The sequence below is a fragment of the Tetrao urogallus genome (genome assembly GCF_951394365.1).
Source record: "Tetrao urogallus genome assembly, chromosome: 9".
Lineage (NCBI taxonomy): Eukaryota > Metazoa > Chordata > Aves > Galliformes > Phasianidae > Tetrao > Tetrao urogallus.
The window spans coordinates 4464885-4489066 of record NC_136822.1 but is presented as its reverse complement, the minus strand read 5'-3'; the positions used below and the strand labels follow the sequence as shown (position 1 = coordinate 4489066).

Here is a 24182-nt window from a genome sequence, read left to right as displayed (position 1 = left end):
CACAGAGCCTTGGATACCACAGATCAGCGCTGCTGTCCTGCTTTGGTTAAAACTGGTGCAGGTATTTTGCCTTGTACTATAGTTCTCCCATCAGTCACTGCCTGGAGACACTCAGTAAACATCATTACCTGCCTAAGCGTAGTATTAGCTAGGGCTGAATGCAAGGCTGATAGCTCTGCCATGGGACAATTGTTCTTCTTTCTCCTGACCTCCTAGGATCTGTCTTCACAGGACCAGCTGCAAAGCATCCGGGATGGAAAAATATATCCAAAAATACATTCAGAACTTATACTGTACATCATGAAAATTAGTGACTCCCCTGACCACATTCATCATCTGAAAGTGTTTAGGCCCAGAAGGACTCACTAAAGGACTGTGCAGTTTGTGGTGGACTGTGCCAGAACCACACGTAAGCTTAGTTCCCCTGTGTGCCAGGCCCGTCCTCTGGCCTGCCTTCCACATCAACACTGACATCTCAGTAGAGACTGGGCTGTGTGGATGGGTGAATCATTCCTCAGCCTGTCTCATCCCTGATAAACAAATTCTCTGCCTAGCAGCACAGAGTTGCATCAGACCACTCCCCCAGTAGGAAAACCAAGCCAGTTTCAGCTGTTAGTCAGGTGTTGTTCTTTACCCACAAGACACTTGTACCCTAGATGATAGGAAAACATGAGAGAGAAGAGTGAAATTCTATCATTTGATTCCTACACTTGGCTTTCATAAGCAAAGGATAAAAGCATCATGTCAAAGTAAGCAGGGATAGCTGGATAACAGGAGTTTTGAGCTGCATTATGAACACAAAGAATGGATGACACAGGCAAACCAATACCTATTGTTTTCTGGAATCACTCTCTTACACTGGATTCATTTACTGTTAATAAGCACCAGGAAGGACTGGAGAAACACTGTTTTTTTAACATTAATGAAGATACTTTGCAAAGTGGCAGAGATTAATGAGAAACAATCATAATTAGCAGCATCTTGCTAAAACAACTACAGAAACTGATTTCCATGCCACAGAAATTTGGGAAGAGTGGGGGTGTTCTGCTTCCAATCTTAAATGCCTGTCTTTCCACCTCCACATCCCCAGCCATCATGCTAGAGCACTTATCACAAAGGTAATCCTCTGGGCTTTCCAGATTGCTCCCCCCTGCTTTGGAGCAAGTCAGGAGCCTCAGGACACACCGTACCTATCAGTTCACCTTTATGAAGTGTGAAGTCCAAGAGTCTCAGGTTATGACCATCTGTATTGTCCAATTCTTTTAAACAGGAATAAGCACTTAAAGGGAAAAAAAAAAAATCAGGTCTGCTCACCTGATGTTACTAACTAAAAAACAGTGGATGCAATCCTTTTCTGTAATCACCCACTTTGACTTTCATAATTGCATTTTAAGTTAGCTCTCATGGTGAAAGTGGCAATTACTGGAGACAAATTAAGCACAACATATGTTCATACCTGTGTGTGAGCACACACACACACACACACGCATGCAGCTACTTGCTCTGCAACTCCTGTCGGGCTGACTGGTGTGCTTGTCTAAGCATATTCCTCCTACCCAGAAGGTTCAGTCTACAGCCAGCAGCACTTATGAATCAACAGCATGAAACCCCAAAGCATACACAAGCTACGGGCTGCACGGAAACATGGCTGCTCAGCCACACACACTGGAACAAAAGTCCAGGCAAAAACCACAAACTGCCACCTATTTCCTCCGTGTATGGGTAAAGGTAAGAGACAAAGCCCGATGGCACGTTGCCCCCACGTGGCGAACTCATCCTACTGCAGAAGAATGTAAATACCTCCTCGAATTCCCCTACACTTGCTTCAAGCTGTCGTAAGCATTTCAGTTAACGTTAATTCTTCGATTGCAGCAGCCTAAATATTAAGCTGAGAGATCAGCGAAACCATCTTTTCCACAAAAACATAATTTGCTTCTCTTTTTCGCTTAAAACTTGAGTAATCTCAGCTTGCACGTGTATGAAACAGTAAGGCCTTAAGAAAAATAATAAAAGCACCCACCAAAATAAAACAGAGAAATCCCTTTCCCCTCCTCCCTTTCCCTGAAGTTCATCTTCTCTCCCTGTCCATCAAATCAGGCCAGTATCTGTAGCATTTGTTACCTCATAGCAGCTGCTCAAGGTTCAGTCCAGTCACAACTTGTACCAGGCTGTGAAGATCAACATCAAAGTGTTCAGGGAGAAAAACATGACACCATCAACCAGAAGCCATAATTCTCCCAAAATATGAAATTCTAACAGAGAAGAGAGATCATGTCCCTTTTTCACATCTGTTAAATGCCAAAGCCTTCAGACAATACGACTGCGTGAAAGCACAGTCATACAGACAGCAGTTTCAACAGCAGAAAGTATCTTAGGTAGAGAAAAGCCCTTGGTAGACAGGCTGCTTCAGAGCAAAAAGAAAAGTCAAGGAACTGTACATATGAATCCCCTAGGAAGTCTGGCAATTATTTCACTGCCAAATAAACCTGGGTTGAGAGCCTTGGTGACGCTAAGGCGTAAGATACTTTCAAAACCAAACTTCTATCTAGACAGAAAACTGCTGGGTTCCCCAGTGCGTGCCAAAGCCAAACCAACTGCTCCAGCTATTTGGGCCGGGGAACAGGGATTGCAGCTTCCTAGTGATGCATGAAACCAAATGTGTGCATGCCGCTGTTCTACACAGCCTGCAATCCTTGCCATTCTGCTTTTCTGTATTTCAAAGCAATGGAACAAGCAGTCTGCTTGCTGGGCATAGAAGATTAAAAGCACTTTTCTTGCTCTGAACGTAAACTTCCCAAATACAAGCACGAGTCAGCAGGGCAGCTGCTTCACCAAAACGCAACTGCAGATCCAAAGTGCACGTTCTGGAGGAAAAACCCTGTGCTTTGAGAAAATCACTACTACAGGAAGGGTTTGACCTGGATTTTGGGCTCTGCATTACGAAAAAGTTTCTTAAAAGTAAAAATGAGTCAAAAACATCAAAACAACAGTGGAATTGCAAATTGCAAAGAGCAGGAGTGGGCATGTTGTGGACAAAGCATTTTACTGCCAAGGCTTTTCCTTCTTTTAATGCTCTGCTGAAGGAGCACAGTATCTGTTTCAGTAAGTGTTTTGCATTAGCTCTCAGGGTGTGTTTATTTACTCATTCTACAGACTACGCTGAGTTATCTTCACACGACATTGGACCTCCTCTGCTTCCTACCTGGGAATTTTCCCAGGAATTTTTGGCTTCTGCTTCTAAAAATGAGGCGATTCCTTCTCTTCGCCCCACCAGCCTCAATTTGTTTATGAATAAAAAACAGGAGAACAGCCAGCTTAAGTAAGACAGCTTAACACAGTAAGCTGCTAATAGCTGGCATGTCTTTTAATTCAGGTATCTTGACCTTTTGCAACTGCCTCCTTCCACGTGACTTCTATGATTGAGCAGAAATTTCTACCCAGCAGGTAGAAATGGCAGCTTGGACCCCTTTTATGATGCAGCCATACTTTAAATCTGACATGGCACCACCACAGAAGATGCACATAAAACTGAGGACCCCAGGAGGGCTGAGAGCAGAGCACGATTACCTGCATAAGTCCTACAAAACCATTTACATTGAGTTTCAAACAAAGTGAGCAATATTTAGCACCAGGCTTCGCAGTGTAAGTAGCTCTGCTCATATTTTCCTACCAAGGAGCTCTGTCTTTCCCACAGCAACCAAAGCACAGCTCTTCTTGCCTTGCAGTACTTGTTTCTTGCAACTGTGTGCAGGACTGTCTCTGCTCCAGCCAGAGGTGGTTTCTGAGAAGCACGTTGTTCTCTGTCAGAGATGCTGGGCACCTCCTGCATCTTGCTAGGCTTACAGGAAGTCATTCCTGTGGGTGGAAATGAGCTCCATTTTGCATTTCAAGTACTGAAACGAAACCTGCAAACTTACAGCTACATCAGAAGATCTTGCCTCGCTAAACACAGTAGAAACTCCCTGGCACACCTGAAACTCCGACACACCTGTCAGTGGCTGGGAGCCAGACCCACGCATCCATCGCCTCCGGATCGCTCTGTCAACAAAGCTGCCCATCGAACCAGTCCTTAGACAAACCTTTTCTTCCTCTTCACGCTCTCCCTGGGCTTGACCCAGAATTGCACCAAGCTGACCTCACAGCACACGCACTCACCTGGTTAGTGTGAGCAGGCTGATTTTTGCACCGTTCCTATCTCCTCATCAAAAGAACACAAGCAGGCAATAGCACCACTCTGTCACTAATTAACAGCCAGAGTAGCTCTCACTTCCATATAGCAGCATTTCAGGATCGACTGTTAAGTACCTAGAGAAAGGCAGAAATGGTGATGTTTTCCTTCTTTTTCCTTTATACAAAGGAAAATCGATGTTTGCAGATATTTTGTTCCCTCTATTTAATCACTAAATCTGTGAAAGAAGCTGGCAAAATCCCAATGCAACTTCTGCTTCAAGGCACAGAAGTAAGATAAAGCAAGAGCACACAGAGTAGCCAATGAAATGGAGACACGAGGTATGCTCAGCCACTTCCATGCCAGACACTCCAAAAGCAAGAGCCACACGATACCTATCTGGTCAACCACATAAAAACAAGTCTCTCTCACTCAAGACAGTTGCTTGAAGACAGGAGACTTCTCTGTGCTCATACAGACTGTGCAGACACATAAACAGAAGACTCAAGTTCAAAGTTAAAATGCACAGGTCTGAGCTTTATTTCCTGCAGGGGTATTTGAGGTGATACGCTGCTATTAGCCAGCTTTGGTAGAAGATGATCAATAAAGAACTGCAGCCCTTTGCAACTTTTGCTATTGCTGCATTGTACAGCAATTGTACCTAAGAGATGCTGAATATTGCTCCTTTTTGGTACAATTTGCTAATGAAATGCCAAATGCTTTTCTAACCTCACAAGACAGCTTTGTTTTCAGTCACCTTTCTCTGAGGTGATTGGAGATTTATGAAGAGGAGAGAGGTGACCAATATATCCACACATCAACTAAATGGAAAGCCTAAAAGCAAGCAGTGTGAATTTCACTTGCAGCACAGCCATCCTAATATACAGAAACACCCAAAACATGTACAGGAGGCTCTAAATTAACTTATTCCCTGTTGAGGAGCCAAAGTGGCCAAGGACTGAACTCCACCTACCTGGGTCCAGCATTCAGAGATGGGTCACTGCTGTAGGCAAGGCACTGTCATTCTAATTGGGACAGGTGGAACCTACAAGAACACTGCTCCAATGGTTTGGATGAAGAGAAAGATGCTGGAACTCTGCAGGATACCAAAGGGAAGAACCAGAGATATGGCAGCCATTTAAACACACAAGAGAAAAACACTTCTCTGTAGCATCATGAAATGGCCCGGGTTGAAAAGGACCACAATGAATATGGAGATGATCAGGAGCATTTCATGGCATAGGAGGAGCAAAAAGGACTGGCAAAGTAGTATTCTTAGAAGTGCAGGGATAAATGGAAAAGAAACTATTCAGACCAAAGGCTTTAAAAAGAAAAGGGAAAGATACACATAAGCAAGAAGTGGATAGTCTGCACACAAAATCTGCATCCCAATATCTTCAGCTGCATTATTCTACAGCACATAAACATGTCAACTTATCTGCACAGTGGTATGCTAACAATGCACTGCAATTCCTTCAAAATAACATGAGAGCTGTGCTTTATAAAGCAAATTTAAAATAAAACTTGCTTCAGCACTGAAGGACACAAGTTAGCAATACTGCCTGCAAAAATGAATTAGTGTAACATTGCTCCTAGCACTGTCAACAGTAAACCACTGCATGAAGGACTTGGAGGTGGATCGTTGGTAGATGTACTGTGCAGGTTGTGATCTTAACACTTAGACCACAATGCTGTCATTCGTATCTTTGGAAATCCCAGTCTTTTCTCTGAACCAAAAGCTTCCAATGTGTTTGCCTAGCTTTATGAGGTGTTTTACAAGTCCGTTTTGCCTTTCTAGTTTAGTCCTCATCCACAACGATCCTTTTCTTCACATGCACAGAACACATCCAGAAGACTTAATTATGTTTTTCAGATATTTCATTGTGCAACTTTTAGTGTAATTCCCTCCAGTGCTTCTTCCCAGAACTGGGTTTGAATTCTGCAGATCACAACACCCATAAGTCTTACCGTGCCGTGGTCTCCCAGCATAACATGCACTTTCCAGCAACACAAAGCAATCCAAGACAGCAATTTGAAGTGAGCTGCATGGATCAGTGCGTGTACAGAAGTGGCACTTCAGATTGAACGAGTATAAATGTCTCTGATGTTAAGTTGCTCAGGAATCTGAAAACAAGGGCACTGCCTGGTGCTCTTAAGCTGTAACAGCCATAATGGTGGCTGAAGTTGTTTCACAGGAAGTTGAGCCCTCAATTATCATGAATTTCTAATATAGAGTTCAAACAGCCTTTTGACCATCTCTAGCAATGAAGCACAAACTCACTGGGGAATACAACAACCCTTGCACTTAAAACAACACCTACAAATAGCTTAATTGCATGTTAACTTAATAACTAAGGGACATATTTGGTGAGAGCTGCTGAACAAGCAAAGTCCCATAGCTAGAGCTTTGGCAGCTCTGGGAACACCACTGGGAAAAGCACTGCACCAATAACTTTGAACATGCACAACATTCAGTGGTCATAAGGAATGCAGGTTCATCACTGCGTTCTCTTTACACCATGTCTGAATGACTCCTTTGTAATTAAAACACATCACCACAAACAAACGTTGCCAGGGTTGATTACAACAAGGAATCCAAACAGAGGAAAATTTATTATTTTATTTTAGCATTTTTATTATAGCCTTGGCTAATGACAGGACATAAAACAGAATATAACAATAAGATTTCTGTACCAAGAGCAAGTCATTTTTGCTACCAAATATAAAGCTCTGCAAATTCAAAAGTACTTTTACTACCAAAATAGGAACACCAACAATGCAGTACCAGAAAACAAATTGTGGCCAGTTGAGCACAACAAATATCAACCTTTTTGTCCCCAAAGTTTTCTACCAGTAGCTGAATGGTTTTTTTTTTTCCAGACAAACTTCAATCTGAGAACGGTGGTCTCACCTGTTATGTCTCACCACACATCTCCTGACTGCAAGGCCATCACAAGAAACGTGAAGGAGAAAGAGCCCTTCATTGACATCAGGCACACTGCCAGATCAGATCACTCCCAGAGACTCACAAAGCCATTTTAACTGGAAGGCAGCTAATTACAAGTGCCCAAACACTTGATTTTTCCACTGAAGAAAATACACGTGAAAATATTTATTGCTTAAGAACCATCCACAGTGCTTTACCCTGATGACATCTCTCAGTAGATACACGTTATCTCAAAGGACAGTAATTCCACAGGTAGTGGCCAAACAGCACTAACAGCACAGACAATCTGCTTTTGTTCCCACCATGAAAAACAAAGGCAAAATAAAACCAACACACGCACACAGAGTTACATGTATAACCAGGGGCTGGTTTGGATACACTTGAGGTTTCATAGTTCAAGTACTGGTTCATATTGCTATTGCAGATTATCTTACCCTACTAAGCTTATACGTGAAAACACCAACTTCACAGAGTTTGCTCTCCTTGGCAAAGTGGGCAGCACCTGCAGCATACTTTGCTCAGAGCATTTCACAGAGATACCAGGCTGATAGCTTAAAAGTAGGCAAACGCTGCAGAATCAGAACAAAGCACGTTTGTGGCAACTGAAGAATAGGAGGGGAGTTCACCAACTATTTAGTGATAAGTGCATAAGTTCTTCTGGAATAGCTAGAGTCATAGAATAATTCAGGTTGGAAGGGACCTTTAAGGACCATCTGGACCACGTGCCCTGCAAAGAACAGGGACATCTACAGCTAGATATGTTTCTCAGAGCCCCTCCAGCCTGACAACTGATTCACAAAAACATAGCAAAAGATTTAGAAATAAGGTGCTGTGGATTGTTTTTTTGTTGTTTCTGGCAACACAAGTAAGGTGCCACCTCATTTCTGCATGCTGTTTAGAAAAGGCCAGACAAGAACTTAGGAGTGTGTGCTTTTCCATTCAAGTTCTATACAAACTTATTTGACAAAATGGGACTTTGTGCTTCTGTGCATCTAAATATATAAAAGGTTATCATTTTCACTTCAGAGGTGAAGACTGCATGAGTCATAGAAAATGGGGAATAACTGCTTTTGCAAGGCAAACTTGAGCTCCCTAGAAAAGGCAGTGATGGAAGATCTTACTTCACATTTTTAGAAAGATTCAAATATAAAACAGTTCACAAACAGCAGTTTCAGGCAGGCAGAAATTTCAGCTGCTTGGCTAGATTAAATATGTCTGCTCTTGAAGTACCACTGAAATTATACATTAGCTGTAGAAATCTTACCATTTTTCAAAGGAAAGTTTAAAAACTATACAAATCATTGCTACACCTGAGCTCAGAAGAGAAAAAGTTGGAGTTTTATCTGCTTGTTAGCTACTCAGATAACAACTATTCACATTAGTAAACTGACTGACCTGATTGCTGGACTTATCAGAAGCACTCAAAAAGCCAAGCACAGCGCACGGCTGCTTATCCTTATCAGCCACCACACATGGAGCTGCACACTACAACTGTTACTATGCACTGCAGACAATACATGCCACCATATGCAGCCAAGCTCCAAAACAGCTCCCTTTCTGGCAGTGTCAAGGAAAGCCACCTTGGCCTTTAAAAATAAAAGCTGAAGAAAAGCACAGCGTATTGCAGCCACCTCAGAAGTCATACTGTTCACTCCATCTTGGAGCAGAACCTGAAAATACAGTTTTGTGCTGATTCTGTCAGGCACAGGTCACTTTGAAGAAGAGAGAGAAGTGTGCAGTCGTGTGTAGTATGTTTTATACTACAATTAACAGTTTGCAATGCCCTAAAAATAGTAGGAAAATACTCTTCAGTAATTACAGAATTCATACATATTTGGATATGGAATCACCCATGCATAGAAAACTCATAGAATGCTCTTTGGGGTTTATCTCATTTAATATATCAGCATTATTTAACCTTATGTGGCTACAGCAATGCCAGAAAACAGCAGGACTGGTTTGTGCTGACCTACAGGAAACTCTTTAAAATTATCTGCAATACAGAGGAAGAGATTTTAGGCAGTAAACAGTAAAAGAACATCTATCCTTCAGGGTTAAATCTGAAGGACACAACGCCTGTCATATAAAATGGAGTGTGCCCTTAAAGAAGTACTGCCTTTTAGTTCTTTCATTACGACACAAGGCATGCCTGGAGTTTCATTAGATACTTGCAGAGACCAAGGAAATCTGCACTGAGCAGAGAGGAAGGGCTACGGTCTCACAGACACACACCTGAAAACACTGCAAAAATTTAAAATTAACCTTGCAGGGCTCCCTAATTAGTGACTATTACACACTACTGAACAGGATACCACTAACAGCTGCTTAATCTTAAACGTAACACAAAATTAAAAACAGGGAGTTAGTATCAAAGAAAGTCATCTAACACCATGTCAGGCAAGAAAAGTTGCAATGACTATTTTGTATCCCTAATACAATGGGAAACTGAAGATAAGCTTAATATAAAAACTACTAAGCAAAAACAATGTCAAAGGTGTATAATACATAAAATACTGACTATGTGTTATGAAATACGTATCACAAGAGTTACCACGATGCATTTCCACGTTAAACTCCAAAATAACCTCCAAGTCACACGTTGAACACAAGGCATTCCTCCTGGCACAGTGCCACCAGAATTCGACTCCACAGTGACTCCTTTAAGCCAGAGTATAACATCACCTGCAAACAAGGCAAAAATGGACATTTTAATACCTGCTATCTTCACACACTTAGAAAACAAAGTAGTCATTTTGCTGTTCACAATGAAACAGTGAGATCACCATGAGTTTTAGAGCCATCTGCTTGTACAACCTGAGAGACTCCTTCCACGACTCTTGACTTGTGTGGTATTTCTGGAAAAAAAATGAATGTGTACACACATGTACATACACATGTTTATAAGATCCGTGTAGTTTAGCTTCAGGTCCCTTCAAACGTCAGCTAAACTATAAAATGAAAATGAATTCAGAAACCTATGCAAACCCATCTTGTAAGCATCTTTCCAAAGCTTCTTACTACTATCCGCAACCCAAAAAAACCCTCTTTAAATGACTATTTGAACATCTTACCCAAAGCTTTACACATTGTGTCCTTGAACTGCACTGCTTTCCCCTTCTCCACCTTGCATTTGCATCTGCATCTGCGCCTGCATTCTCGCAATCATCTCCTGCATGCGACGGAGCTGAAATACAGCATAAGAGAACCTTCAGCCTTACCTCACCTCAGAATATGATTCTCTGCTGCCACCACACTGTAAATCATACACATTGAGATGGGATGCACATCTGCATGGGCTCGATCTGACAAGTTGCAATCTTAGGTTATGGACTGCTTGTCTACCACTCATATTCCAACCAGGAAGAGGCTGGAAATTTGCTAACTGAAATCAATAAGCTTTCTTATTGTAACCTGGGACTTGTAAGCATCCCTAAACTGAAGTGTTTTCTTACCCCAAAGTTAAATAAGAAAGAATGGTGCTGTTGAAATGCTGAACTCACTACAGCTTTTACATTTGTTTGCAAAACAACTGGAGCTATAAAGTACGGATTTATCATAGTGACAGAACAAGAGAATTTCCACATTGTCTTTTATTCCTGATAATTCCTACTACTGTTTCCTCCTTTGTTGCAGAGTTGAATTGACTTTTTCCTCCCAGTTTGCAACTTCTAAGTTTAGAACCTTTCCATCCATTCATACCATCCATTCAAGGACGGCTCTCCCTCCCCACACAACATGCAGAACCACCATTACTGACCAGCATGATTAAATCTGACATTGCATTTGTTCCAATAAAATCAGTATTCTGAGAACCCCTATATCTCTCCATATTGTTTTTACTCTCCCTTGCATAGTATTATTAGCATATTAGAACATTCCATCCTTCCCATCACAGATTATCAAGATCATATAAATCACCTATCCCAAAAGAGAACAACAAAGATAAAGCTTCCCCCATCCAAATAATTGAGATTTTTCATCTTACTTCAGCTTCTTTTTCAAGCAGAATCTGGTCTTTATTTACTTCCTCATCTTCTATTTTCCTAAGATAGAAAAATATTGTTCAATAACATGTTTGTAGGCATCAGTGAAAGCTATTTCTGAACATTACTCAAGTAGAGCAGTTTGTCTGAGCATGGCGTTAACTCAGCTGACTGCAATTGGAATACCACACAATTCAGAAATCTGAGTACACTGTGCTCAATTCTTTTTCATTGGTGCAGTGAAGCAATACAACTAAATCAAACCAAGTTCAAGATAATGCTGGACAAGATACTTTACATGTTACTTCCCTATTTTTGTTAACATCCAGGAACTTTGAAACCCTGTTACCCCCAGGTGGAACCTTCTTTTGACAGTTCTCTCTCATCTCTAACGTCATGAACTACAATTGCTATCAAACATCTAGAAGGCACACATCAAACTATGCTTCTTACCCTCAAAGCTTTTAGTAAATGAAAAGCTGAAACCAAGAAGATGCAGACCCTCAGCCTGTTTCCAGTACAGCACTGTACTTAAAGTGAACGCCGTTCAATAAATCTGTACACTTATTTTTGAGTAAACTTGCTAGGATACATTTGTACACATTTCTACTCAAAACCAAAAGCACAAAGCAGCAAACCACTGTACGTATCTGCCACCCTTCCATCCTTTATCCTCTTCTCCACTTAAGAGTTTGAAGTTTGATTATTTTTACAGTATAATCACTTTTAGTTCTTCCCCAGTTCCACAGATTCCTTGGGTGTAACGTGTAAAAGTACAGCACAAACCCTGACTGCTCCTGTCAAAGTTAATACCTTCCATCTGTATCTAAGAAAACTGCTGCTTAATGGGAACATTCAATTTTACATTGAGAAACTGGGCAGAAGACTATTTGCATGTACTATATCTTCAGGATTTCATACACTTGCAAGTGCATTTTCCTTATCCCACGCTGCAGTGTGGAAAATCTGCTAACAGACCTCTTAATCAGCAAGAGCACTATCAAAAGTGCAAACCAAACACTCCTATTTCTGAAACCAGACCAGGCATGTGACAAAATCTATGGCAACAGCAGGAGAAAACTTTGCAAAATGTATCAAACCCACTGACACGTGCAATTACGAAACCCTCTAGTGGTTGAAATAAGAGAAGCAACATAATCTATGTTAGGAAGCACTCAGTCTCCATAAAGAACTCACAAACTCAACTTCAGAGGCTCTATTTGTTGTTTTTTTTTTTTCAGAAACAGGGTGTTCTACCTGCCTCTTTTACCACAGCCCAAAATAGGACTGAAAGACATTATCCTGTGCCTGCTGTTCAAAGAGAACTATTTATTTATATCACGTTAAATTAACTACCACAGGACTTGACTTTCTTTTCTTAAAGCTACTTTCTTAAAGTCCAAATAAGCAAGTCAAAGAAATGATTCATTTTAATGAATCAGCACTTACCCAACTTGCATGTTTTTAGAAGGTGTTCATCATACATTTTCCCTATGTTTTTACCTTGAATACACCAAGCAAACTGTGTTCAAACCTTAAAGCAGAGATTTAATTACGCTCCTTTTAAAGGCACAACTGACTCAGATTTGCATCAGACTTTTTCTTACAGTGAATGTAAACGGATTGATTGAACTTCTCGCTAACTGCCCCTGGAGAGCTGCAATTAAATGGTGGGGGGAGAGAGAGATAAGACCAAGAAATGAATTCAGAGGAGGACGTGGCCTGCAGCAATAAGATGACAACCTGCCGCCTCGCTTGAGCCGCTCAGAACGGAAGTTCTCATAGTGAAGATCTTGGGTCACCTCCTGAAGATCTTGCATGTGGGTGCTAGAGGAATGTGAAAAATGGAAAGGTAAAACATCAGCTTGGTTAAGCACCACATTGGGTCAGCGTGCTCAGTGTATGGATTCATATAACATAACAATTTCAGAGCTGATTTATGTTAAATCAAGGCTACAAAAGGCAAACAAACAGCACCCTGGATTCGGAGGCAGCCCATACATAAGCCATCTCCCCATGTGACACAAAGCAGTGCTGGGCAGGGAAAGTAGAGCAACAAAGCCTGAAAAACCTTAGCTGGAACAGGCTGCCCAAGGAGGCTGTGGATGCCCCATCCCTGCAGGCATCCAAGGCCAGGCTGGATGTGGCTCTGGGCAGCCTGGGCTGCTGGCTGGCGACCTGCACACAGCAGGGGGTTGGGACTGGATGAGCATTGTGGTCCTTTGCAACCCAGGCCATTCTGTGATGCTGACCAGCAGGCTTTTGAAGTCTAATACTTTGCAAATATGTCTATATAGACAGATAGCTTAGAAATAGATACATCTTTCAACAAGCACGAGATGAAAAGCAACCTACTTTACATTCTTGGGCATGTGTGTTCAACAGAAGACTTGGACACAAGATTATTTTCATAGAATCATTAAGTAATCCATATTGAAAAGGCTCTGTGGAGGGTGTTGGGCCAATCCCTACCCTGGCCAACTAGATTAAACTTGCTCACAGCCTCCTCCAGACAAACTCATCCCCTTTAAGGATTCCATAGTCTCCCCAAACCCCCATTCCAACGTCTGAGTATCTTCCTGACTATTTTTTTTAGTTAAGCTATTATTTAATTGGAACTTTTAAACTTACATTAACATGGTCCTCAATTTGAGGAAGTCATTGTGTTCTGGATTCTCCACTTCAACGACACCCCACGGGTACAGCCGACCTCGAACTTTTTTGCCTTTGGCTTCAATGAGTTGATTGGATCCCACTACACAAAATGGAATGCTGGCCTGAAAACCCAAAATTCAACAACTACTAACAATGAACTAGGACAAACAACACAGCAACAACACTTGTTCTACTCAGGACTGCATATTATGGTAGTAAATTCGTAATGCTTTTAATTTGAAGCTGTAAAAAAAAACAAAAAAACAAAAACCATCATTATTATCATCATCTTTCCAATAGAGAAGCCTGAGCACACAACCATAGTGACTCACTCAAGGTCTCAAAGGTCACTTATGTATTTTGATTAAATGCCACCTGAGCTTTCTGAAAAGATACAGTACATTCATACCTTCAGAAGTCTGGTCTGCTCTTTAAAATCTTCATCCTCATCAGATTCAGCATCAGGCAGGTGATAAATCTTGATGCCGTGCTCTTCAATTTCATCCAGAATCTGCAATTTTCATAAGACATTGAGATAATGTACACAAAGTGAGCACTTTTAAGGCATTGGGTAAACTGATAAGCTAGGCCCAAGTTCAAGAGATTGTGTATATCTTACTAATTCAAATTTCTTGCCAACTATGTGCTTTTAAAGAACATTTCTTCATGACATTCAATGACTGCTTCCCACACTTTCAGACAAACAGTGGTACATTTCCTCCCTGCTGCTTTATCTTAACATACCAAAATTTCCACTAGGTCAAAATTGTATTTGCAATTAAATCAGCTTCTATTACAAAAAATTAGTACCTCTAGGAGAATTGCCCAGTAGCTGTTGTATAGAAATAAGACCTGCAATTGAGCCTTACAGCATTTCGTATTACAGCTAGAATTATATGCATTGCTAGCCATGAAATGTAATTTTAAACAAAGCTATAGAAAAAATGCAAACACTTTGGCCTTCCAATTCATTCAGTTTCACATTAACTGTAATCGACAAAAGCAAAGCACAGCCTTCCTTGCTTAGGGAATACTACTATATTCTAGTTCTACTTGAGAACAAAGCTAAGTTCCAGCAGATCAGAGATGCTTTGTCCCTGCCTTGGAGCTGATCAAACAGGTGAGGGAGCAATCACCACTACCAAACATATTTAAATGTATTTTCCAAGTTTCAAAATTGACTCAGTGTAATTGTATGCGCAGCCAGTCTGCCATTTCACAGGCAACACTTTAAGGGTGAGTTCCAGTTAAATAAACAATGTTAAGAACTTAAAATACAAACACATGTATTAGATAAAGGTACAGATTGCATATGAGATAATATTTTCTTGTAGAGGTTGAAAGAGACTCCTCTTGAGAGTGACCACACTGCCACAGCCAAAATGCAACACTTTTTTGCAAGCTAGAAAAATACTTACCCTTTTCTTTAGTCTCTCTCGCTCCTTCAGTGAAAGCGTGTCAGCTTTTGCAATTACTGGTACAATGTTTACTTTGTTGTGTATTGCCTTCATAAATTCAACATCCAAAGGCTTAAGGCTAAAAATAAAACAAGGGAAAAGTTTAATTTATTTTAACATAAACGATCAACATCAATCAGGTTGGGAGTTTTTATCGTTAATGATGTCTCTGGGGCTGCGTGGCCCTGATGTGGAGAAGCACGACTGGGGGCCACTGACATTCTAACAAAAAGTTATATCAGCTGAAAATTCCTAAGCCCGTAGGGTCTGGCAGGGCTCACCCCAGAGCACTGAGGGGTTAGGGGGATGTTCTATCAGGGCTCCTCTCAACAGTTACCAAAGGTCTTGGGAATCTGCTAAGCTGTGTGCTGACTGGAAGCTAGTCGATGTTACACACATCTATGAGCAGGGCACAAGAGGAGACCAAAGGAACTACAGAGCTCTTAGTCTGACCTCAGTCTGGAAAAGTTATAGAGAAGATCACCCTGTACACTACTGAAGGGCATTTAAGATTATAGGCAGTCAACATGGGCTCACAAAGGGAAGGTGCCACCTTAGTATTTGTTCTCCTGTGATAAGGTTAGGTGATGAGCTGGCTGAATGGCCAAGCTCAAAGGGTCATAGTGAATGGGCAGCCAGTCACCAGGGGAGTTCTCCAGGGCTCAGTTCTAGGGACTTCAACACTTTTAATAATGATCTGGATACAGGAATTGAATCCAGAAGTTCACTTCTGAATTCAAGTTGCTGACCTTACTAAACTGGGAGGTGCTGTTGACTCTCCAAAGGGACAAGAGGCCCTGCAGAGCGATCCAGATACAATGGAGCACTTGACAATCAGCAATTGCATGAAATGCAATAAAGGAAAATGCCAGGTTCTGCACCTGGGACGAAGCAATGCCAGACAGGTACAAGCCTGGGAGATGAGTGACTGGAGAATAACTAAGCAGAAAGGGATCTGTTGGTGCTGGCTGACAGCAGCATGACTAGGCAGCGTGCCCAGATGGCCAAGAAAGAGAACTGCACTTCGGGGTACATCAAACACAGCACATCCATCAGCATACGTTCAGCATCAGTGCAACTTCACCTTGAATACTGCGTGCAGTTCTGGACTTAGTGATGTAAAAAGGATGGTAACATAATAATCAGATACACTAATGACCAGAAGAGGACAACAGAGCTGACAAAAGGGCTGGATAGCATGTCCTAGGAGAGGCTGAGGACACACTGCCTCGCCTGAAAAAAAGGAGGTGAAGAGGCAAGCTCACTGCTGTCTACAATTTACAGGAGGGGAAACTGAGGTGTCAATCTCATCATCCTGGTCACCACTGACAGGACGTGTGGGAACAGCACAAAGCTGCACCAGGGCACGTTCATATTAGGCATTAGGAAATACATCTACTGTGGGGGTGGTGGAACACTGGAATTGGCTTTCTAGAGAGGTGATTGATGCACCATGCCTGTTAGGGACCAAGATAATGCCCTCACTAATAAGCTTTAACTTTTGGTTAGCCCTAAGATGGTCAGGCAGTTGGACTTAATGATCCTTGTCAGTTGCTTCCAACTATTCTCATTCTCTGTGTAAGGAAAAAGACTTAGAGGCAACACAATAATTTCAGCAGTTCTACACCTACTTTAAGGAACGGCAATCTGATTCTGAAGATTTACATCAGCAGGCACAAGAACAATTCACTGCAGTCAAATCATTTCAAAAATGAACTGACAGAAATACTCACCCGTGACCAAATGGTGAGATGAAATAGAAGCAGCAATGAACACGGTTATCTATGATGTGCCTTCTGTTCAAACCACTCTCATCGTGCAGGTAGCGCTCAAACTGCTCATCGATGTAGGAGATTATGGTCTTAAAGCTGGAAAGTAAATGGAGACTTGAACTGTGCTCACTGCCAAACGGCCAGCACTGTAATGTTACCTGAGAAAGATCACTGAAAAGACAACTTGCTGATAAAACAACCTATGGATGAACAGAATTTACTGGTGCTGTCAGACCATATGTGCACACCTGAGCGTTCTAATTGAACTGCAAAATAACAAGCAATTCTTACTGCTATGCATAATACATCATATGTATGCATTGTACATGTATATTAAGATAAAATATGCATACATTACACATAATAATACATTTCTTAACTTCTAAGCAAATAACTCTTGAGCTAGTATTCGCCTTGTGACTAAGCATTAATCACACATGCTGAAGATACTCTAAGTTTCTTATTCCAAATTGATTTAAAACATCAAATTGTTGATGCTGATGCAAGAGCAAAGTCAGCCGGCAGCTGCAAATGCAGGAATCTCGCATCACTACTGCTCTGAGTTGCATCTCCCTGAACCACTTCACCTTACATACACATCTGTTTAGTTTGACAGAACAGCTATACTCCTATTGCATGCTTGCCAGTGGTCAACTCCATAAGCTAAGGACAGGAATACCAGTTTGTTACTGAATGGAAGAATAAATAAAACGTTTGTCTTGCACGAGATGTTCTGATTCCCAAGTAAGGTGGAGAATCAACGTAAGCAAAGCAACAATCCCAAATAAGTCTTTACTAATGGGAGAACTGAAGCAACGGGGAGCAGAAAGTAGGGGCAGCACGATGCTGCAGCGAGAATGGCTGAGATGACGTGCGAGCTCTTGGCAGAAGGTGGGCAGCAGAGGTTATGGCTGAATGCCATTCATCTCTTCATTTCTCAGTACTTATCAGAACACAAACTTTCTAGAAACATCAGAACCCTAAGGTGATGAAAATGCACTAAAAAAACAAAGCACAGAATCTTAGAATCCTCAGATGATGGATTTGGACAACATCTAAAGGTGGATTTTTATTTGCACCAAAGAGTAGACAAATTACTTTCTCTTTCTTTAATTCACTGTGTCACAGAGGTTCCAATGCTTTCTGAATATTGAAAAAATGTTAAGTACACAATCTACTTAAAAACCTGCCCAAAAATCTCTCCAAACATCACAGCTCACATTCAGTACTTAAGCTAACCTCCAAAACAGGATGAGCTGGGCAGTTATTTTCACCACCCCCCCTTCGCACAAGCACAGCGTGGACATGTACTGATCTGCAGGTGCTGACTGACATTCTGTGCACATACCAATCTCTGCAATTGATAGCATCCCCATATCCAGGCGTATCTACAACTGTCAGACGTAGCTTCACACCCCTCTCTTCTATTTCAACTGTTGAAGCTTCAATCTGCACAGTGCGTTCAATCTTCTCTAAAAGATAAGAAGTTTGGTGTTTCAGAATAGAATCTATAAGAGGTCATTTTGAGATCAGATCAGATTAAATAAATGGCAGGTTAGAAAACAGATTTTTTATTTTATTTTATTATTTTTTTACTTCTCCTCAAGTCTCTGTAGAAACTGAGGGAAAGAATGCCTGACTGAGAGAAAATTTAAGTACTCAGTAATTTGAAAAGCAACACTGAATTATACATAAGATCTTTTTTCCTTAAGGTTGAAAGTGATAAGTGGTTTTCAGTCAGTGTGGAAAGTTGCTACAGCAAGTTGTTTAACAAGGAGCTAAGAGGGAAAAACAGCATCTTCCTCTGTTTTCTTATGATATTCTCTCTGGCTGGATCATTGCATGCCTTGTTTAGCAGATTCAAAAAGGGCTGAAAAGAAAGTGCACATCCACTAAATGGGCAAAGGAATCAAATTGCAAGCCTGAGGGAGCATTAAAAATGTGCATGTTCAAAACCACAATAGATTGAATACCGAAAAAAAGATTCTGACTGTTTCAGTTGATTATCTCAATGTGATGTGATGAACACTAAGCAAAAGGAGAGATTAACAGGTTGCTGCCAGTACAACCCTTCAGCACAGGCCAGGACTAAATCACAAGGGCCAGGTACTGAAGGAACCAGATCTATCTGGCAGTTCAACTATCAGAAAATACCTCAGTATGATGACAGCTAGAAACAATAACTCGGCTATTAACAAAATCCAAAGATAAAAATTCACTTCCAAATTGCCAGAACAGAGCAACAGGAAGAGCGTGCTTACCAGCAGCTCCTGGGATTATCCGTTCTGGGTAGAGGTCTGTCAAGAAGAGGCTGTTTATTAACGTAGATTTCCCCAGTCCGGATTCACCTGGGGTTCAGCATACAGATAAGCTCAATATATTTGCATAATTAATCTCAACGGTAACCAGAAAGCAACATCTGACTATATCTGATGTGAAAAACAATCTAAGTATTGCAGTTGTCATTTAAAGACCTACAGCTTGTAACTTTGTATTAAAAAAAACTTGCACGAGAATGTTGAATAACAGCTGATCCACCTCAGCTTTATAATGCACTTCCTCAGAGGTTTCTGATGATTTCTAATCAGACCTGCTAGCCTAGTGGAGTCCCTAATTTAAAATCAGACATCATTTCCCTTTTCACGTCTTCTGGTTTGAAAGCAAGCTTTTCTGCTATCATTAACAGAATTGTAGGGGCTGGAAGGGACCTCCAGAGATCATCGAGTCCAACCCCCTGCCAAAGCAGGTTCCCTACAGCAGGTCGCACAGGTCGGCATCCAGGCAGGTCCTGAACATCTCCAGAGAAGGAGACTCCCCCACCTCCCTGGGCAGCCTGTTCCAATGCTCCGTCACCTCACTGTTCCATAATTCCATATATTCCAGAATATAGAAGCTCACACACACTGAGAAGTAATAGAGAAATAGCAGGAGCTGCTATTCTTGTTTAGAACACCTCTCTCCAAATGAGATTTTACCAACGCAGCCTCTACAAGTGAAAGAGGCATGCAGACACAGTGATTTAACACTCACATGGCATCAGCTCAGCAAAACCAAGACAGCTTTGACTGTGACCAGCAACACTGCCTGCTTTCAGTGTGGGTAAACAGCACATCTAAAACAAATCAGTTTCCTTGTCTCTCAAAGATAAGCAGCTTTTTTTCCCTGACTGAGTACTGATAGCTTAAAATCCTGATCAGATGGTAAGAAACATGGCAGGTTAATGAAGAGTTATAGCTCAGTACAGACATTATGATATAGGCCATGAGGAACACACTTAAATGCCATGCATATTTCAAGAGGAAAAAAATTAACATTCCAAACTACTGAAGTAATCAACAATTTAAAACACAGTTTATCTTCACTCTCATCAGCTCCTCCCTCTGCTGGTGTATCTTACAGCATCACTCCAAGTTTCCAGTGAAGTTACTTTTGTGCAAGTTCTCTTGCTGTAGCTCTCATTTACCCCTTTGAGCAGTGGCAAGCAATAGCATCACAGTCAGACGAGGCACAGGGGGCTAATTGGTGTCACTCTGATACCATGCCATTTCTCCACTGTTTTCTATTTCAGCAGACAGCAGAAACAACCATTTGGTCTGAATAATCTTGGACAGCTTTCTACCAGGACTATTTTAGGTAGCACTATTTGCAATTAATCTCAGAGAGACGTGGATTTTAAGCACCCCCCCTATTTCCTACATGTAGGACCAAAAAATAGCAAATGCCAAAGAATCACAGCAGATACCATGACTTGGAACATCTAAAGGCTGGTTTTACCCTTAGGTTTTGTAAGGTATCCATTATGATATTATCCTAAGCAAATCCATTGAAGCAAAAATTAAATGACTCCTAACAATCATAAGGTAATTAGCATGCAGTATAACCTCATTTCCCCATGTCCCTGCTCTCTTCTTTCTTCCCCTCGCCCCAGGTAACAGGAACCAACCACTACCAAATTCTTAGAAGCCAAAACTAAGGGCCAGTGCAGACCAGCACCGTGCTGCTGAAGACAGAACTGGGACAAAAGCAAAACAAGGGCTGCCATTTGGCAGAGCTAATGACAGGTTGAAGGATAAATGCCACCTGTAACTACTGGGATCCCAAACAATCAGCAGCTCGAACTCTCACTTATCATGTCCTGTCCCATCTCTCCTTTGAAAGATCTACCCAAGGTTCTTTTGAACTACAGAAGCAAAACAAATAGTTTAATACTATTTTCTTAATGAAAAGAAGCCACCAGGACTTGTATTCATATATGAGAGCAATTTTAAGTTAAATTTTGAGCGGAAGGCTTGAACCCTGTGAGACAGAAGGAAGGAAGTAACCATAATTGGAGCACAGAGTTCTTTCACTTCAACCACAAAATGATTACCATACGTGGCTTGTGATACCAAAACCAACAGATGCGTGAATTAATAAAAGTACAAAGAAGTTAAGTGTTGCAGTGCAACGCTTTCTGACACGAGTTAAAGCCTTACAACAGCAGAAGCAACATTCACTTTAATTCTGAATTCTCTATCAGTGAAGAACACTACACAATGTTTCCTTACCGACCACCATAAGAGTGAATTCAAACCCCTTTTTCACAGACTTGCGATGGACCTGATTGGGAAGGTTTGCAAATCCAACATAACCGGGGGTTTCTGGATTGGTAAACTGAGCAGGCTGTTGCTGAAATTAAATCAGACAGTAATAAGCAACCACACAAGACATAGCAGTTTCAAATACGATAAACTAGAACCAGAAGAAAGCATAGAAAAATCAGAAATTTCATAAATCCTTTGGCTTCCCAAAGCTCTGCCTCCTGCCCTTCTCTGGATGCAAAAAATAACTTTATTAGAATCCCCCAGCATTTAAGACCTGAAATCACAAGTTGAAGGTGCATGATCACAGAGAGATTCCCTGTGCAAGTCTGCCCATTATTCAACAGATTCACAATGAAGTATAGAAAACCTAGGATTTGAGAAAAGTTCCCTTTACTTTCATCTAAGACCACCTAAAATAAGGGAAAAAAAGCCTCAAACATTTACTTACTGAAGCATACAATACATTTACAGCTACACACTTCAGCAGTAACCTCACACTAACTTAAAATAAAAAAGCTTGCTGTAACACAATGGAAAGCACAGCAATGGCAGCACAGTAGCCAAGTCCTAGGCTGCAGCAAGTAAGAATTTGCTCAAGTGTGGCAGCTGCAAACACAGAAACAAAGGAAAGAAGCTGCTTACCCTCTGAAGGCCTCAGGCACACAGGGATCTCCAGCAAGAGACCCTCACCTCCACTGCCAACCCTAAGTGAGGTCTGGGAAGGGCTGGATCCTGGCTCCATCCTTCCAATCACTCCGGTACACTGCATGCACCTGAGCTCCCCTGGGTTGGCCCTGCCTTCCACCAGGTGCTCAATCACTGCTTCAGGCCACGACCTGCATTTCTGCTACACTTGTGCACGAGGCTTAGCACTTAAACAAGGAAAGCCACCATTACTCCTGTGGTTTTTAGCACGTCCAGCCAAAAACAGTACTTGTGAAATGGCAGTCACCTGCTGGAAACTTCATCAGAGATCTCTTTTAAATGGCAAAAACAACACAGAAGTGCTTCAAATGCTCTCTACTACAAATACTGCAGGTAAATGTTCAGACCTGTTATTTTCCCTCTTCAAATACATTACACAAGTAGCTTTTATTCCTTTCGCTGTGATAACTTAACGTTTTTACCCATTACACCAAATACAAGAGACAAATAATTAAATGAAAAATACTGGCATGCTGGGATTCAAGTTGCCACATTTTTATGAAGGCCTCTGCTGAGTAGATCAGTTGACTGACTAAAGAAATGAAGATGTGAACAATAAATTAAACACAAGAACATCCTTTCCCTCAGTTATTCCTGCTCAAAACATAGCAGCTGAATGGGAGTTCCAGTGAAAACACAACATGGAGCTTCTTGTGTGCAACTCCATCCTTCTGGGAGTATCAGCTAAGGACAGAGGTTTACCCTACGTGTGTGAAACTATTCTAACATCTATGTTCCATAACTCAATCATTCACTGTCATCTTCTAAATGTGAATTCTCTCACAGTTGTGAACTGCAAGTTTAGCACGCACAGCCCCACCAAACACGACGTAACAGACAAACATTCCGCGTGAAGACAAAACTTATAAGACAGAACTTTTAGAATGTTCCCTTTTAGGGCAGAAACGTTATTCTTACCTTGGACATTTTTATGGAAGCTCAGGAACAATTCTGAAAACACAAAAAATGTTTCCCAGGTTATTAAAAACCACATGAGAAAAAAAATAACAATAAAAATCAAAAACCCCAACAAATCATTGTCCACTTTTAATGCTAACTTAGAAAAGGAGTGCCTCTGAATGAACGTGCACATTTTGAAACAGTACGAGTTGCTTTTCATAGAGGACCAGTAGCTGAATCTCCAGCATTAAGGAGCACAATTCCCAGCAACCAGTAAGCAGTTTATTCCTATTAGCGTGCAATGAACTCAAGCAACACGAACACGGAACTCTGAAGGCACCAGATATATGACAAACCATATTGCAGCCTGTAAAAGAGAAGTTCACATCCGTTCCAGAAACTAACCAAACCCAAACACGCAGCTAAAAGGCATCTATTCAGAGGAAATGGTTTTTTTCAAAGCTCAATAAACCAACCCATGCAGTCTTTTCTTTTTAAACCTCCTCCCCCTCAGCACTTCCTTTCATGTTTGAGAGCTTTGCAAAGAGTTGAGGCTTCAAAAGGAAACATTTTCTCCTCCTCTTTGGTCAGGATACTCAAAAACTCAACCATCCACTTTAACTGTCGCTGCCAAGATGGTAACACGCAGCTGTTTCATTTTGAGGTGGGAAAAGAAAAATCTGGCGCCTCTATAAGAAAGTCTCTAAACAAAGACCTGCCAACACAACAGGGCTTCTATCAGGTTTACTTGCATGACTTCAAGAAATCATATAACTTACTCTGACAGTGTAAGAAAGTCAGCATGAGTTGATGAACTTTGAGTCCCCTTTCCAGTTCCTCCTCTGGCCTAGGAGGTATCTGTTCCCATTCACAATAGCCACAGATCAGAGCTGTCTCTCTCTAGCTGACTTTCATTTTGTCAGAATGAAATTACTGCCACCTGGCTCTTTCCATATTCCAGGCATGCTTGCTCTTCCCACCCTTCCAGAGCAGGGAATCATAGCTGATTATA

General features: G+C 41.4%; 1 protein-coding gene across 1 annotated transcript; it reads right to left on the bottom strand.

Annotated features, from left to right (window-relative positions):
* Positions 1 to 10194: 10194 nt before the first annotated feature.
* On the bottom strand, positions 10195 to 23197 carry SEPTIN2 (septin 2; the record flags this gene model as incomplete). Its single annotated transcript, XM_079539920.1, has 11 exons — positions 10195 to 10299; positions 11101 to 11158; positions 12842 to 12925; positions 13730 to 13875; positions 14163 to 14264; positions 15172 to 15289; positions 16944 to 17078; positions 18331 to 18454; positions 19244 to 19330; positions 21530 to 21650; positions 23189 to 23197. 11 exons carry the CDS (start codon positions 23195 to 23197, stop codon positions 10195 to 10197), a joined length of 1089 nt encoding a protein of 362 aa, XP_079396046.1.
* Positions 23198 to 24182: the final 985 nt, after the last annotated feature.